This window comes from Oxyura jamaicensis, chromosome 2, assembly GCF_011077185.1.
Source record: "Oxyura jamaicensis isolate SHBP4307 breed ruddy duck chromosome 2, BPBGC_Ojam_1.0, whole genome shotgun sequence".
NCBI classification, from domain to species: Eukaryota; Metazoa; Chordata; class Aves; order Anseriformes; family Anatidae; genus Oxyura; species Oxyura jamaicensis.
The window spans coordinates 35,385,366-35,400,365 of NC_048894.1; the positions used below are offsets into that span (position 1 = coordinate 35,385,366).

The following is a 15,000-nucleotide window of genomic DNA, read 5'->3' on the forward strand; positions in this document are numbered from 1 at the left end:
TTTTTTTTTTTTTTTTTTTTTTTTTTTTTTCTTTTCCAGGCAGGCACTTAGGATTCAGGACGCTTTGCACTGTATTTAAAGCAACCACTACCTTATTGACAAGATTAATTCAAGTTAAAACAGTGCGTTAAACCGTTGTTTTCCGTTCCTCGTGCCAACAGCAGCGAAGTACAAGGTGTAGGAAGCAGCACTGAGGGGACTTGTGTGTTTCAAGCGTTTAATTCTTTTGTACAGAATAATCTTTATTACCAGCATTTGGCACTGTTTACATTACACCAAAAATCCACAAAATTGTACATGGACCCAAACGATTGAGACGGTGCCAAATATGAAGACAGCAACAGCCTTTATAGCATTTTTTTTTAAATAAATGCAACAGGGAATGTGGAGAAAAACTAATATATCACAGCTACAGCGGGGGCTACACTTAAAACCAGTTAAGTTACCTTTGATACATAAAACACTTCCCTTGAGACAGCGTGAGGGGACAGTTTTCGCGAGTTTTTAACCTCCGTGAACGTGTTCGCTCGCTTTCCTGTGTTGGCGTGTGTGCATACGTGTATGTGCACCCTCACACAGATGCACACGGGAATCCACGACCACGCCACGAAAGACCGCTATTCAAGTCAATGTCTTAAACAAGTGTCTCACGAGGTCTTGGCTTTGTTTTAACCGTCTTTTTATTTTTAAAGTGTTCTCTACAAAAAAAAAAAAAAAAAAAAAAAAAAAAAAGAGTCCGTCTTAGGTACAGAGAATCCGTCCGTGACAGCATCCAGCACTCTCTTACACCGAGGGCATGAGAGTGTTTCCATAAATAGAAAAAAAATGATGGGCATGGAACCATTATCTATATACAATGTAGACAATCGTCCGGGTTTTGGTTTAAACATGTGCCCGTTCTTGGGCACGTCTCGTCTTCCTTTTCTGCTCCTGTTTTGTTTTACACAGTTGTTTGGTCCAAACGGCCAGCCACCAGCACGGGCAGCTGGAAAACCCCAATAGATAGGTAAATATATATATATTTAAAAATAATAATAATAATAATAACCGTATTTATAGCGCGGCTGCGTTGGGTGTAGACCCATCGAGCGGATGGGGGTGGCCCTGTGTCTGTGCTTTGGACTGCTGGCTCAGTGTGGACTGGTTTGAGGAGCGCATCTTTGTGTTAGGCAGTTTATGGTCTTTCTTCCACTTCATGCGCCGGTTCTGGAACCAGATCTTGACCTGGCGCTCGGAGAGGCAGAGGGTGTGCGCGATCTCGATGCGTCTCCTCCTGGTCAGGTAGCGGTTGAAGTGGAACTCCTTCTCCAGCTCCAGGACCTGCTGTCTGGTGTAGGCAGTGCGAGACCTCTTGGGCTCCCCTCCGTTGTAATTGGGATTGACTGAACGTGCACACACGGACACACACGCGGAGGGGAAAGAAAAGGAGGGGGGGGGGGCGATGGAACATAATCATTATATAATAACTTGACACCAGGTTCAAATAAGATACATAACGGCAAGAAAAATTGTTTCGCAGCCTATCGACAGTGGGGACAATCGAGGAGCAATAAAAAATGGTGATGGGCATTTGGGTTAGAAGAAAAGCTTCAAAGACACATGGCCCAGAGCCACTGCAGGGCAATTAAATTTATGGGGGCTATAATTACTGCCCTAACAGTTTGGCGTCTCGTAAATCTTTTGATAAAGGACCCCGGATACAAAAGGTTTCTCACTTTTTTTTATTATTATTATTAGGAAACGCGGAGGGAGAAGGAGGGAAGGAAAAAAAAAAAAAAGCCACACACGCAACAACCCGTCCCGGCCCCGGCAGCACCCTCCCCCCCTTCCCTCCTCTGCAGGCTCATCCCAGCCTCCCCCTTGCCCAGGGCAACTCACCCGTGCTCACATGGATCTTCTTCATCCAGGGGTACACCACCGGCTCCTTCCCCTTCAGCCCGGCCAGGCTCTTGTCGGGCAGCAGCGGGCACCCGGCCCCGGTGCCGGCCCCAGCGGCGGGGGCCGCTTCGCAGCGGCGCTGCAGGGCATGGCCGGGGATCAGGGGCTGGGCCGGCCCGGGGTGGCCCTTGGCGGGCGGCGGTGGCGGCGGCGAAGCGCCCGGGGGCGGCTGCTCGGGGCCCGGGGCGGCGCTGCCGGCGCTGCTGTAGCTGTAGGGCGCCTGGGGGTAGGAGGGTGCCTGCGCCGGGTACAGCGCCTCGGGAGGCGGCCCCGGCGGCCCGGGCGGCGCCGCGGGAGCCTGGTAGCCGGGCTCCCTGCGCGGTCGGGGGAAGTACTCGGGCAGCGGCGGGCCCGGGTGCGCGGCGGCGTGCAGGTGCGGCGGCGGCGGCGGCGGCGGCGGCGGCGGGGCGTGCGGGTGCGGGTGCGGGTGCGGGTGGTAGCTGGCGGAGGAGCTGCTGGCGCTGCCGCCGTGCTGCGTGTACTCCTCGCAGGGAGGGAATTTGGGCTCGATGTAGTTGGAGTTTATCAAAAACGAACTCATGGTCATTAATTTGTGAAGTGCAAAAATACTAATTTTTCTCGCGTTGTCGTTTTTCTGGGCTCGACGAGGCCCCTCCCCTTCCCCCCCACCCCCCCTTCCCTCCCTCCCTCTCCCCCTCCCGCCGCTGTCAAGTGCTCGCCGCTGCCAAAGTTTGGGCCTCCAGCTTTCCCCCCACCCCACCCCCCCCCCTTCCCCGCCGCACTCCCCTCCCTTCCTCTCTTCCCACCCCTGGAGCGCGTACAACACACACACAACACACGCACACACACACACACACCGACACACCATCACCACCTGACCGCCAGCGCCAATTACCGCGCGGGGCCGCGGACCCCGGATCAGGAAATGGAAGGAGGGCGAGCGGCCGCAGGGCTCGGGGCAGCTCCGCACCCGCGGGCCCTCCGCGGAGGCCGCTCCCGGCGCCGCCGCGCCTCCTCCCGGTGCGGCCCCGACGGGGGGCTTCCCCGTGCCCCGCGCCCGCTCCTCACCCCATCCCATCGCATCCCATCCCCGCTGCCCCGGGCCGTCGCCGTGTCAAGCGAGATAAAACTAATCCAGACCTGACAGTTTTTTTTTTTTTTTTTTTTTTTTTTTTTTTTTCCACCGTAACAGTTTGGGTTTGATTTTTTTTCCTTATTTAGCGGAGCGCAGCCCGGCTGCGTGATCCGGAGGGAGGCAGGCGTTACACGAGGCGTTGCACGATCGGTTTAAGTGAGCCCATCTCCAAATAGCTTCGAGTCGGAGCTACCGGGCTGCGGCCACCTCCTCTGCTACCCCCCGCCCCCGACTGCGGAGGGCCGGCAGCCCCCGGCCCCCTGCGCCCCTGCAGCCGCGGTCGCTGGAGGACGAGACGCAAAAGTTAGCGTGGACGGCGAGGGAAGGCCGAAGAAAGCCCCTAAGTGTCTTGTGGGGAAGGGGGGGATACAGCGAGGCTGGGAATAACGGGGAGGAGAAGAGGAAGGGGGAAAGGGAGGCGGACACGGAGGTCCCGAACACTTCCTACCGGCGGCTCGCTGCTCCCTTCCCGCAGAGCAGCGTTTGACAAACTACGAATTTAAGCCCGCCGCTTTGGTATGCGTGTTGCTGGGTTTATTTCTGGATTTCTAATTCCACGAGAAATCGCCTGCGCCTTCGCAGAATTAACTCAGAAATCCTGGCGTAGGAGGGAGAGGGCACACGGGCACTTCTGCTGTGCTAAAACTGAGGCTGTTAACGATATTTTCAGCTCAGAGGGAAAAGAGGCAACAGCCCTGACCTTAGGTAATTGAAATTTGATGGTGAAACTAATTACACTCTTATTCTAAGGGGAAAGAATACTTATTGAACGCTGTCTACTCTTGTAGATTGGGAGTTAGAAGAGAACTTTTCGTTTTTTTTTCACCTTTTCACGAAAACATAAAACCACGTAGAAATATTTACCGCACCCCTCGCGAATATAATTGCTGAGTGGGTAATCTCATCCTCTGGTATGGGAAAATACATCTAATATATCAAGCGTAAATACGATACGTTTTAGATCTTGCTTTCCTAAAGATATTACATTAACAGTTAGCCTGGTTTAAATTCAGATTATTGCCTTTTGCAGTTTTATAGATAATGGATACATGCAATAAAATTCTATTTGAAGATATATTCTATCTAACTAGACACACCGCATATCGATTTATATTTTCTACACACGCACACACACATAGTGCAGGCGGCTTGTAATATGTTAGAACATTTCCAGCACTTGGGTATACTGAGGTACTTATCTAAACAATCACTCATTTCCTGCTCATATCGAATGTCTAATTTGTAAAGAGAGTTAAAACACATTTACTTACTCATTTCCAACAGCACATCTATGGAACTCTTTAACTGGTGTAATAGATAAGTTTCTCTATTTACTCTGCATGGAGAGGAAATGCGGTTACACACACGCACCCACAGAGAGCCGCAACTGTGCAGCAGCACACATTTGACGGGAAAGGCGACATTGTTTTATTAATAAACAAGCAAACAAACAAGCAAGCAAAAGCAACACGGCGACTCTTACTGTACAAGACTAAAGCTCCCATCTACGTTACTGTAAAAAATGAAAGATTGTCAGAGACCCCCGCGAGCAGAGAGCAGTTTCCCGGCGTCCAGGAGATGCATGCACGCATACAGACACACACGTACAAATACCTGCTGGCCAGCACCAGATGAATTACACTGGATTATCGTACCCATTATCCTCGGCATAAGGGACAAGTCCTGAGACACTATGGCTAGAACACTACAGCAGAAACTGTGCTCCCGAGCCACGGTAGAACACAACGAAAACTGGTGTCCTGATTTGTAGGCTGAGCGCTCTATTCGGAGAGCTGACCGCGTTCTGCTTCCTATTATTTACCGTGATTAGATCTCAAAGTATACTTGTTAACTGCACCTCTTTCTACTGTGTATCCCTGGCGCTCGGTTAAACGGAGAAGGATGCGATTTTGCGTACGACTGTAAATCTGCAAGGTGACCTGAGCTGCGCGGCTGCAGTCTGTTTTTTCGTGTGGTTCTATTAGTCTGCGAAGATGTGCTGAGGCAGGACCTCCAAAAGGCCTGTTCCATGTCTTTGTGGTTTTGTTATCATAAACAAGAACCCAGCCAAGACCACCAAGTGTTATCTTGCACACGGCCATTTCGACATTTTACTGCAAGATTTATGGCTGTAATAAACAATCTCAGAAACCCTTTTTTTTCCCCCGGTACTTCCCTTTAACAAACTTGTAGCATCATCCTAACCTCTCAAGGAAAGAAAAGGAGAGGAAAAATAGGCCAGGTCCCTTATTTTTGCAGGAGGACTGAAGGCTCGGTTTCGCTGGTGAAGGAGACTTTAATCAGTTAATAGAGGAGCCAGAGTTTCCTGGCCGAGGCTGGCCGAGAAAGAGATGGGGACTGCACTGGAATGAAGTTGAGAGGGAGAGAGTTAATTGCCATGCACCAAGAAGAGCCAACCTCATGCATACCCAAAAAGGGGAAGAGGGGGATCCCCCTTTTTTTCTCGGGAAACGTGCGAGCACCCCTGCTCCCCTCCACGTGCGCGGCTAAACCGTAATGACCACGAAAGAGAAAATAATATCAAGAATAGCAATAACAGCAGCAATAATAGTTATAATAATAATAATAATAATAATAATAATAATAATAATTCAAGTCAACCTTTCGCCGTGCCCGGGCACCCTCCACAGAGAGTGGTAGGAGAAGGAAGAATCACACTAGCAGCCTGGTTTGAATTTGATTTGAACCATTTTGAATATATTTAGCCCCAGCTTTCCCCCTCTTGAATGCGAGGCTGTCCCAAGTTTCAAAGTGACCGAAAAGTGACACCGTGTGCATTTTGTTTCTTATTAATCTTACACATTGACAGTCTTTGTTAAATAACAAGGCGTGCCCTTCACCAGGCGACATTTTCATATTTGTTAGACGCGGTGACCTGAAGTTCACCTCGGCCTTGGACTTAGTTTTTCTAAAAGGTCTATAACAGTGTCTTCTAGATAGCGGGGTGCTTTGCCCAGGTCACTACTTCTAAGGGAAAATTAAGAAAAAATCGCGGGAAAATGTAAACGTTATGGAATGTATCGACTGTATTCCCTCCTTTGTTCCTAGGAATCATAAAGCCCCGAGGCAGCTACTGCCTTCCGCGGTTGCAAGCACTCGCTCTGTATGGTCGCTACTGGGGCAATGCTCACATTTTTGCCCAAGTTCAGACTTTTGTGAAAGAGGGAACTTCACTGGCTCTCTTCTTAACAACTGGTTGTTTGGCGGGATTTTCTCGCTCTGTCCTGGCATGGTTAAATAAACACACAGAAAATGTGATTTGTGCCCGGATTTGAAATGAATGGTCTTTTGACCATATCTTCCACACCAGAGAGCAGTGTGCTGAATGCGGAGAGTGAAAGGGGAGAAATAGTTTGTCTCAATTTATTAACTGTTCCTTTTTTTTTTTTTTTTTTTTTTTTTTTTTTTTTAAGGAATAATCTAGACACCGATTCAGAAGATTCAATATTTGCTGAAGTTGAAGTTTCAACTTCCTTGAAAATATTCTCATTGATATTTTTATTCTACACTGGATTGAAAAATATGGAATTCGAGAGGCTAATTGTTTTGGTAAGGAAGCAAATGAATTTCAGTCACCTTCTCTTGAGTAACCCAGTTATAGCAACAGCTTTCTTTCTGGGTGTATCAAAGACGCATTGTTGTTCTTGGAAACAATCCGCCTGCTATTCTTTAACAAAATAGATATTTGGCTATGGCTTTTAGCTTGTTATCAGGCTTCTCTCTTACACCAAATAAATACTCTAGATGTGAAAGGTTAAACGATATCTCCGGTGAGGGAAGGCTCCCCAAACGCGCAATGCCAGGGCTCGCTGCAAGTTAGCAGCAGCAGGGACATGCGAGCAACATCTACACGCCGAACAAATACTTGCATGCACACCTTTTCTGCGCTTCGGCAGGTACTTCGGGCAAAATCTCCAGTAACAGCTTTGGCTAATCTGAAATCTAACACCTCGCAAATTTGTTCCCAAGAAATATCGCTCGGCTGCCACGATCCAGCTGGGTCTGTAGCAAATAATTCACGCGTACCCAACGCATCGAGGACGGTGTAGCCTCCTGCGTTTGGGGTCGAAAGGCAGCTATGCGTGGATGGTGGTGAGGTGCGCTTTCTCTGCCTTCCCCATGGCACTGTCCCCTCCTCCACACCTTTCACAGCTGCTTATCAATATTTTGGAATCTCCTTTCCCCCTTCCATCCTCATCATTGCAACCTGAATCCGGCGGCGCCTTGTAGTGCCCTCCCCAAAATAATGCAGTTCCCTGTGCAATATTGGACACTTCTCCCTCCAGACCCGCCTAGCCGAGGAGCTAAAGGTTCAACACCGAGGCAGCACTGGAACAAAAAATTCCCAGCAATGTGGAAATAACTCTCTGCGCAAAGAAACTCCTCTAAACTTTTTTTTTTTCTTTTTTCTTTTGGCGAGTGAGGGGAGGGAAAACATCCCTTCCATCCCTTCCTGCTCCCCATTTCACTGGCAACTGCTGCCTCGGGTAATTCCAGAAGGCTCTGCGGTCCATCCAAATCACGGAGCCGCGCTGGACGCCAGCTTCTCCGCAACATTTTCCGTCGGTAGCACAACATGGCCCCATCGCTCCGCGGTTTAAGCGAGCTCCCTCGGACTAAACATATAACCCGCCCGTATTATCTGCAGCATGTCCTGTTTAAGCACAGTTTAGTGGTCGCTACAGAAACGAGAGCAAAAACAAAGACGCGGCTAGGATCGATACACACGTTAATAGCTTTGCTCCTATCTTATCTTCCTGCCATTTTGCAAAGTGAGAAGGCTTAACATTAAACCTCTTAAAGCGGGTTATTATATAATAAACAAGGGTGAAACATTTTGCTACCTGACTCTCGGAGGAGGCAGCACCAGCGGCTGGCGTGGGGGTAACATGCGTGTTTACCTGCCGCGCCTGAACCCAAGATATTCAGACACAAATGTGGCCGATAATTCAAGATGAAATACAACGTGTATTACTCTTGAAAAGAGGAATTTTCTATCCTTTCCTCGGTAATTGAGGTCATTCAGCCAGTAGGGTTCACCTGGAGTCCATACTGTGATACACACGTAACTCAAAGCTATTTTATCTTTTGTGCTGATAGTCAAGATCTCGGCTATAACATTGACATCAAACTCTGTCTGGGCGAATGACTAAGAGTGGTGCAAAACGTAAACTTTTGACCCTCAACTTTTTGACCTGCAGTTGTAACGCCCTTAACCACAAAGATATACAAAAGCTATGCAGCTTCTTTTAGGAGTAAGAGACTCGCACTGTTTGTTTCAATAGTTCTGCCGTTTCCCCCCGCTTTCTAAGGGCTTTTTTTTTTTTTCTTTCTTTTCTTTTTTCCTTCTTCTTGCTGATGAGAAATCGGATACTTTTGCATTTTATATTATTGCTTTTTTTTTTTTTTCATTTCTTTCTTTAATCTGGCAGCTTTGTAAAGTGCTGTTAAATCAGTTTGCACACCCTTTCGGCAGCGTTGGAGGAAAGCCTGTTACTCAAAGGCGCTATATGGTTACAATTGCAGGTGAAATGCTGGGTAAGTTCTGGGCGTGAGGTTGGAAGGATGTAGAGACTGGCGTTGGGGGAAAAACTGCAGTTCTCTGCTGCTAGGGTCTTAGTCATTTCTCCTTGATTTAAACATAAAGAAACAACTCTAATTGTTTGCGAAGCCTTGTCTAGGCAAACGAGTTGACTGTGAACTTGGTCTAAAGCGAGCTCTGCTGGTGATTCCTAGGGTGTGCAGATTTATCTTTTCTGCATTTACTTAACCTGGCAGTGAACTGCACGGGCTGCCATTTGTTATCCAGAGACAGACTTCACCTCAAGCAAGGACTGTTCCACAAAATTGCAATAATTACCCAATAACCTTCATAGCAAATATTATTATTGAAAAGACATTTTTGGGGGGTTATAGGAAAGATTCCTTATGCGTGCTATAAGGCGAAATCCTTGCAAATTTTACAAGCTCTCCGTGTCAGATTTGATATTGTTTGTGCGTGTAGCTACACGAACATGTGACTGTGATGGTCCATGAGTATGTGCCTTCCAGAGAGACGTTAGTGGGGATGCTTTCATTTAAAAGGAATAATATTTTCGAAGATGATCAGGCGGCTGTGAGAGCTGTATTATTTTGCGCTCTGTGTAGCAACTCCAGCAACAAATTGGGGATATTTTAAGGGCAGGCAAGAGAAAGAGCTAAGAAAGCAAGGCGATGCCTTAACTTGTTCAGGAGATTTACTTATGTCTGCCTTTAATGCGTTAAATCTGTATTTGCGGGGAGGGAAAAGGCATTGCTCCAGTATCCAGGGTTTGAAATCGAAACCTCCTGATCCGCCCCTCCTGATCTGTTCCATTCAATTTCCCATGGAGCAGATTGCAAACCCTTCTATTGTCACCCTTCCACAGATACACACTTATTAAACGTAAGGAAATGGCAGAATAATAATTTCCCCGTAATGTTCTGCAATTAGGGCGTTTGCGCGGCTTAGAAAACGCTGCAGAACTGTAATTTACGGATGACTTTCAAGCGAATTGTTCTACTTCTGGTTTAGAGAAAGTTACGACTTACAAAGTCACTAGTTACACACATTAAGAGAGTTGCCTAATCTTTAATTGGCCTAACGCTTAGACATGACACACTACACTCAAGTATTTCTTTCAGAGGATTAAGTAAACTATATTTCAATGCGCTCAACGCCACTTGCCATGCCTAAAGTAAAACAAACTCGCACGCATTAATCCCCAAAACACAGCAGAAAAATAATGTGCGCAGATAAGACCTCTCTCTGGATTCCAGGCGATTATTCTCCATGACATTTTTCACTCAGAAAACAATTAGGACCTGGGAATATTTTTGTAGACTTCGGCAGTCTGGAGTTGTTTGAATTTAAAATTTAAAAAGTGGATTATAAAATCTTAATGAGCTTCTGGTTTTGAGTGACTTCGACTGCCCTGGTTAGAACGAGGCAGGGCCAAAAATATTGAGAAGTTGTCATTTCTAGCTAACTTTCTCTTGTTGTTAAGTGTGTTTCTTGCAGTACGTGCGGATTTATACGCTTATGGGTTTCGTGATATTTTTTCTTTCACCATAGTTCTTGAATTTCTGTTCCCAGCATTACGAGAATGTACTCTAGAAAGCACATCCAAAAATGTGAAAGTAATAGGAGCAAATCTTTTCGCTTTAGACCATTACAACGCGGGATGATATCCAGGTTCCAAAAATATTAGTTGAAAGGGTGTGGGGGTGTGTTTGTGTATTCACCAGATAATTCAAATAACGCAATGTTGTCGATTATTGAGTAATCGTGAATGGTTCGCGCCTAGTATCGTCTCTGTAACAAGAAAATGATTTTCCTTTGGAAAAGGGCACGTATATGAATGAAGCCCAAACTTTTAAAGTCCTTTTATGCCTTTGCCTCGAACTATCAATTTTTTATGGCACATAATATAATATAATACACGCCTATCATAAAAAAAAAAACTTTCTGGTATTCTTATTGACGAAACTGTGACAGCTAGTGTACTATAAAATCCCCAGCTGTTTGTTACGGAAATAATTTTCAAATCTGTATTTGGATATGCGCTTTTAAAGCCTTTCCCATTTTTTGAATATAAAACATATGCATATGTGTTTGTTTAGTGCTCACAGAAAGATCCACAGACACAAAGGCTTCGGACTTCATTTATCTTACACAGGAGGTTGACTCCAAATATTAAATATTTGTAAAACTTTGAAATCTTTGAGCTGAGCCAACCTTATATACTACCGTTTCTTTAACATGAAAGGGAGACAGATTTAAGAAAGGGATCAGTCGGCAATGTCGGTCGTGGACCCTGTGAAGACCTTGCAGAGGTACACGCCAACCTTACCCTCCTGTACCCCTCTGCCTTCCCCCCTTTTTGCTCTCAGTGCCACATATCGTCCAAACTGCAGCTTTCAGGCGGGGTAGCGCTGGCACAATGCAACAAAGCCTGTCTCCCATCTCGCATCAAACCGCCCAGTTCTTCTTGAAACTCGAGTTTATGACACATCGAGGAAAACAATGCAACCTGCAGAGGCCATTGCGTTGAATCCCTTCTGATCCGAACCTGAGCGGAGATACCCACAGCTGGTTTGCATACAGAAGTATTTTGGAGCTAAGTCTCAGATCTCTTCCCCGGCCCTCGAATAGTCCATCCACACCCCCACGATCCCTCTCTCTAAAGGTAAGGATCAGGCCTTAAAGCTATCCAAAGGGAGACAGAGCTCCTTTCACCCTTTCATTCAAGTCCTAGAAATTCAAAGACTAAAGTTAAATCCGGCCATAAAGTTTATTGCTGAGTAATCACACTCTAGTGAGAACAGTCCACTTAAATAAAAAGAATGTGGAAGTAAACATGCAGCTGGGGCCTACCCCACAATGGCAGCCAGCAATATAAGGCAGAGAGGGAGAGAGCAGAGCTATAGGGATATTTACAATCTTCAATAAACCCAGCCCGTATTTCATAATTTGCAGCACTCTAATGACCTGTAGTCTCTTGTATTAATGCTACAAGTTACAGTCAATTGGTTCGCTTAAAAAAAAAAAAAAAAAAAAAAAAAAAATCTCGCAGGAACATATATATGTATACACACGTACACACCCTTTGTATGCATAAATACACCGGTATTGGATAAACAGATGCATGTGCCCAGCTTTATAAAGGCGTATATGTAGATTTGTACAGGCATGCACAAGCGCACAATTCACATATATTTATATTTGTATATTTACACGTAGGAGCTGGAAAAAGTTACAGCAATGTTCTAAATATTCTCAGTCGCAAGACACTACACACTCGCGGATGGACGTATACACATAGCTAAAGCTTTCTGCACGACCCATCGTAGAAAATAGGAATCTTAAGCTCTCCAGTGCAGTCCGTGCCATTTTAATACTTGCTCTGATGTGCAACATATTTTGCCAATCCAAATATTATTACCATATCAGCACGCCTCCACCTCTATCATGCCTATTTAAGACACTGCCCAGATAATATCAAGCCCTATCTATTTTGTTTCCCTTTTTTTTAATTGCCTGCAGTAACTACTAGTCCTTGCTAAACAAAACCTCTCCAAACTTGGAGAGTCTATTGGAGCAAAGGAAGTAATTATCTTCTGCGGTAGTCAAAGTGATTAAAGCTAGGCCCCAAAATCCATCTCTGCCAAAGTCGCTTATTGTGGTTTACTTTGATTTCATCGTTAAAAAAGCGCTAGCTGCTGCGAGTGAAGGGATGGGGGAATTTACAGCGCAACCTGTATCATTAGTGGTTGCTCCTGCCTCTCGGGCTCGGTGGGACAGTCCTGAAAGGCTCGAGGCGGAGAGAAAGGGAAAGAGAAAGAGAAAGAGAGAGAGAGAGAGAGCGAGCAAGAGCCTCGGCTCCCAACTGTACAAATAAACTTTAAGGAACTTGTGCACAAAACTTACCTTGACTTGCAAGGAGCCATTTTTCATACAGTACTGAGAACTTGTGGTTTGGATACTTCTGTACCTAAAACTGACAATTTGAATGGCCAGGAGGCACACGTAGCCTGCAAAAGAGTCAAATGAAGTCCAGCGTCAGTGAGATTATATGTTATGTGGTATATAATGTTGGATGTCAACTCCCCAAAACCATAAAACTTACTTTAATGGCACCACGTGACTTTTTATAGCCAGTGAGCCTATCTGTCTGTGCTATGGATGATTTTACGATCTAATTCATAGACAAAACCCTATTCATTTGGCACCCAAATGTCATATAGCCGGAACTGGGGCTTATAAAGTTTACTGTTTTATAACTTTTAAGGGAAGGCATCAATGTAACCAGTCAGTAAATGTGCAAATCTTTAGTTGCTCTTAGAAGCTCAGAAGAGTTAACCATTCAAGCTCTGATGGGGTAAGTAACATTGCGTTTATAGAAAACTAATCGTAGCGAAGAAAACCAAAAAAATCTGTAAAGGGAAAAAAAGTGGGAACGTGGCTATCGAGTGTTACTAATAGACGCAGAGGGCTCTAATGTGGCTGTCCTGCAAATATACTTAATGAAACCACAGGAGAAAATCTAGAGCGATGCAAACACATCTTGGAGTTAGCAGGGTGTTTTAACAAAGCACATGTTTTTTCAACCATCAGCAAACAGCTAACAGTTGATTCACCCACAAAGGGTGTTGATTGTGGTCCTGCAATGCAGCTTTCCACCTAGCCAGAAACCATTAAGGAGGAACTTATGGTCAAACTTTAAATTAAAAATATTGGTATCGGACAAATGCAGCTCTACCACTTGCAACGTGCAGCGTGAGCCAGGTAAAATACTATTACAAACTCTGCACGGGTTAATATTTCTAAGAGGCAAATCAGGAAGCACAACTTCTTGCTTTGCACAAACCAGATCACGAAAACTTTACAATAGAAAGTTTATTTTTTTTGTTGATTTCCAGTCAGTTTTTTTAAAAACAAATACAAAAAAAAAAAAAAAAAGCTGATCACAGTTTGCTCAAACAGCCAGACTTTGACTATATTTGTAACTTTGTTCACAAAAAAACATACATCACAGAAGCTGCGCTTAATAAGAGCCACTTCTAAGAGTTCGTGCAAAGAGTCATATACAAAGGCACAGCAAGGACATACTGCTTGGAATCACAGTTTTCGTCACAGATTCACTATTCACTACACGTAGGACAAGTTCAGTTGATTTCATCATTTCACCTCTACAACAGCATTAATTACACAGGAATTATATAGGTAGTTTGAATAAAAATATTTTTAACAGCTTGGAGCTATACAGACATTAACACTTGACCACACATGCACAGTTAAGCAGGTTGAGTGCAACACATAACATTTGTACTAAACCGGGGGAGGGTTTCTTTCTCTCTCTCTCTTTTTTCCTCTTTTTTTTTTTTTTTCTTTTTTGTTTTGCTTTTTTTAACAGTTACTTCAAGTAACACATCTCGCTTCATATAAATAAGTTAAAACATCTATTATTTTTTTCAAGACAAAGCCATTCAAGACAAAGAAATGTACGATAAAAGCAGATCTACTTATACACGCGAGAGAATGGTAATAAACAGGCTCATGATTAAAAGATGAATAAGGGCGACAAGAACAGGGTTTCTTCACAGAAGTAACACAAGGAAGTTTTAGAAAGTCAACTTAGTACTGACATGAGACGCAGGGTCAGCTAATACTGCTCAGTACTTTTAATTGATCAAATGCTTAGGGACGGAATGCCCCTCCTGCAGCTGCCATGCTCATACTTTTCAGCTTATTATCCTTTTTCCATTTCATTCTCCTGTTTTGGAACCAGATCTTTATTTGTCTCTCTGAGAGGCAAAGAGCATGTGCTATTTCAATCCTTCTTCTGCGGGTCAGGTATCTATTGAAGTGAAATTCTTTTTCCAGCTCCAAGGTCTGATATCGGGTGTAAGCAGTCCGAGCCCTTTTCCCTTCTGGTCCCCCTATGTTGTCTGGAAGAGAAAAGTACATGATTTAGATTCTCAGCAGAGACTTGGAGCCTTCGTGTCTTATTGCAGCTATGAGCCACCAGGACCGTTATTCTCAGCCCTGCTCGGTTTTGTTTCTGGTTTGGATAAATGCTCAACAAGTTTCCCCCTCCAGCCCCTTTCCGAAAAGGCTTGGGGGAGGGGGGTTTTGGTGGTCGTGGGAAGTTTTCGCTCGGATTTTGCTTTAGATTTCCCCCAAAAAGAGAAAACTACTCTTTCATCGAGCTCTTAGGGCTCCCCCCTCCCAACGCCTCCCCCAGCTAAGCTGGCGTGGAGGATGCCCGCGACGCTCGCCGGGCTTTCGGGGCTGGGCGAGCGAGGCTGAGGCTTGCAGCCCTTTCCCACGGCCGAGCTGGGGACGGCTCCGGGAGGCGGCGAGCCCCCGGCCGCTCCCCCGGCCGCCAGGGCACGGCAGGTAGCGAGGGCTGGGGGCTGCTCCG

At 45.6% G+C, this 15,000-nt stretch overlaps 3 protein-coding genes and 1 long non-coding RNA gene across 15 annotated transcripts in view; 1 reads left to right on the forward strand and 3 right to left on the reverse strand.

Moving 5' to 3' along the window:
* The window catches only part of LOC118162128 (homeobox protein Hox-A3), a 44,902-nt gene that overhangs the window by 20,194 nt on the left and 9,708 nt on the right, over positions 1–15,000 (reverse strand). For 9 of the 12 annotated variants that reach the window (XR_004748306.1, XM_035318110.1, XM_035318109.1 and 6 more), the window contains exon 2: positions 12,504–12,607. The exons of the other annotated variants lie outside the window; for them this stretch is intronic. Coding sequence is in view for 2 of the 9 variants with exons in the window: in XM_035318117.1 (XP_035174008.1) it covers positions 12,504–12,607 (104 nt within the window). In the remaining 7 variants the exon portion in view is untranslated. The remainder of the gene's footprint in view (positions 1–12,503; positions 12,608–15,000) is intronic. 12 annotated transcript variants of the gene reach the window in all.
* On the reverse strand, positions 330–2,557 carry HOXA4 (homeobox A4). The gene is made up of 2 exons (XM_035318120.1): positions 1,879–2,557; positions 330–1,382 (listed from the first exon to the last, which is right to left on the reverse strand). Exons 1-2 carry the CDS (start codon positions 2,483–2,485, stop codon positions 1,054–1,056), a joined length of 936 nt encoding a protein of 311 aa, XP_035174011.1. The 5' UTR covers positions 2,486–2,557; the 3' UTR covers positions 330–1,053.
* LOC118162133 overlaps positions 2,175–15,000 on the forward strand; it is a 22,541-nt gene continuing 9,715 nt past the window's right edge. The window contains exons 1-2 of the long non-coding RNA XR_004748307.1: positions 2,175–2,311; positions 6,469–8,593. This is a non-coding gene — a long non-coding RNA (uncharacterized LOC118162133). The remainder of the gene's footprint in view (positions 2,312–6,468; positions 8,594–15,000) is intronic.
* Positions 13,463–15,000, reverse strand: part of HOXA5 (homeobox A5) — a 2,823-nt gene continuing 1,285 nt past the window's right edge. Inside the window, exon 2 of the mRNA XM_035318121.1 lies at positions 13,463–14,524. Within this exon, the coding sequence (XP_035174012.1) occupies positions 14,274–14,524 (251 nt within the window). The 3' untranslated portion in view covers positions 13,463–14,273. The remainder of the gene's footprint in view (positions 14,525–15,000) is intronic.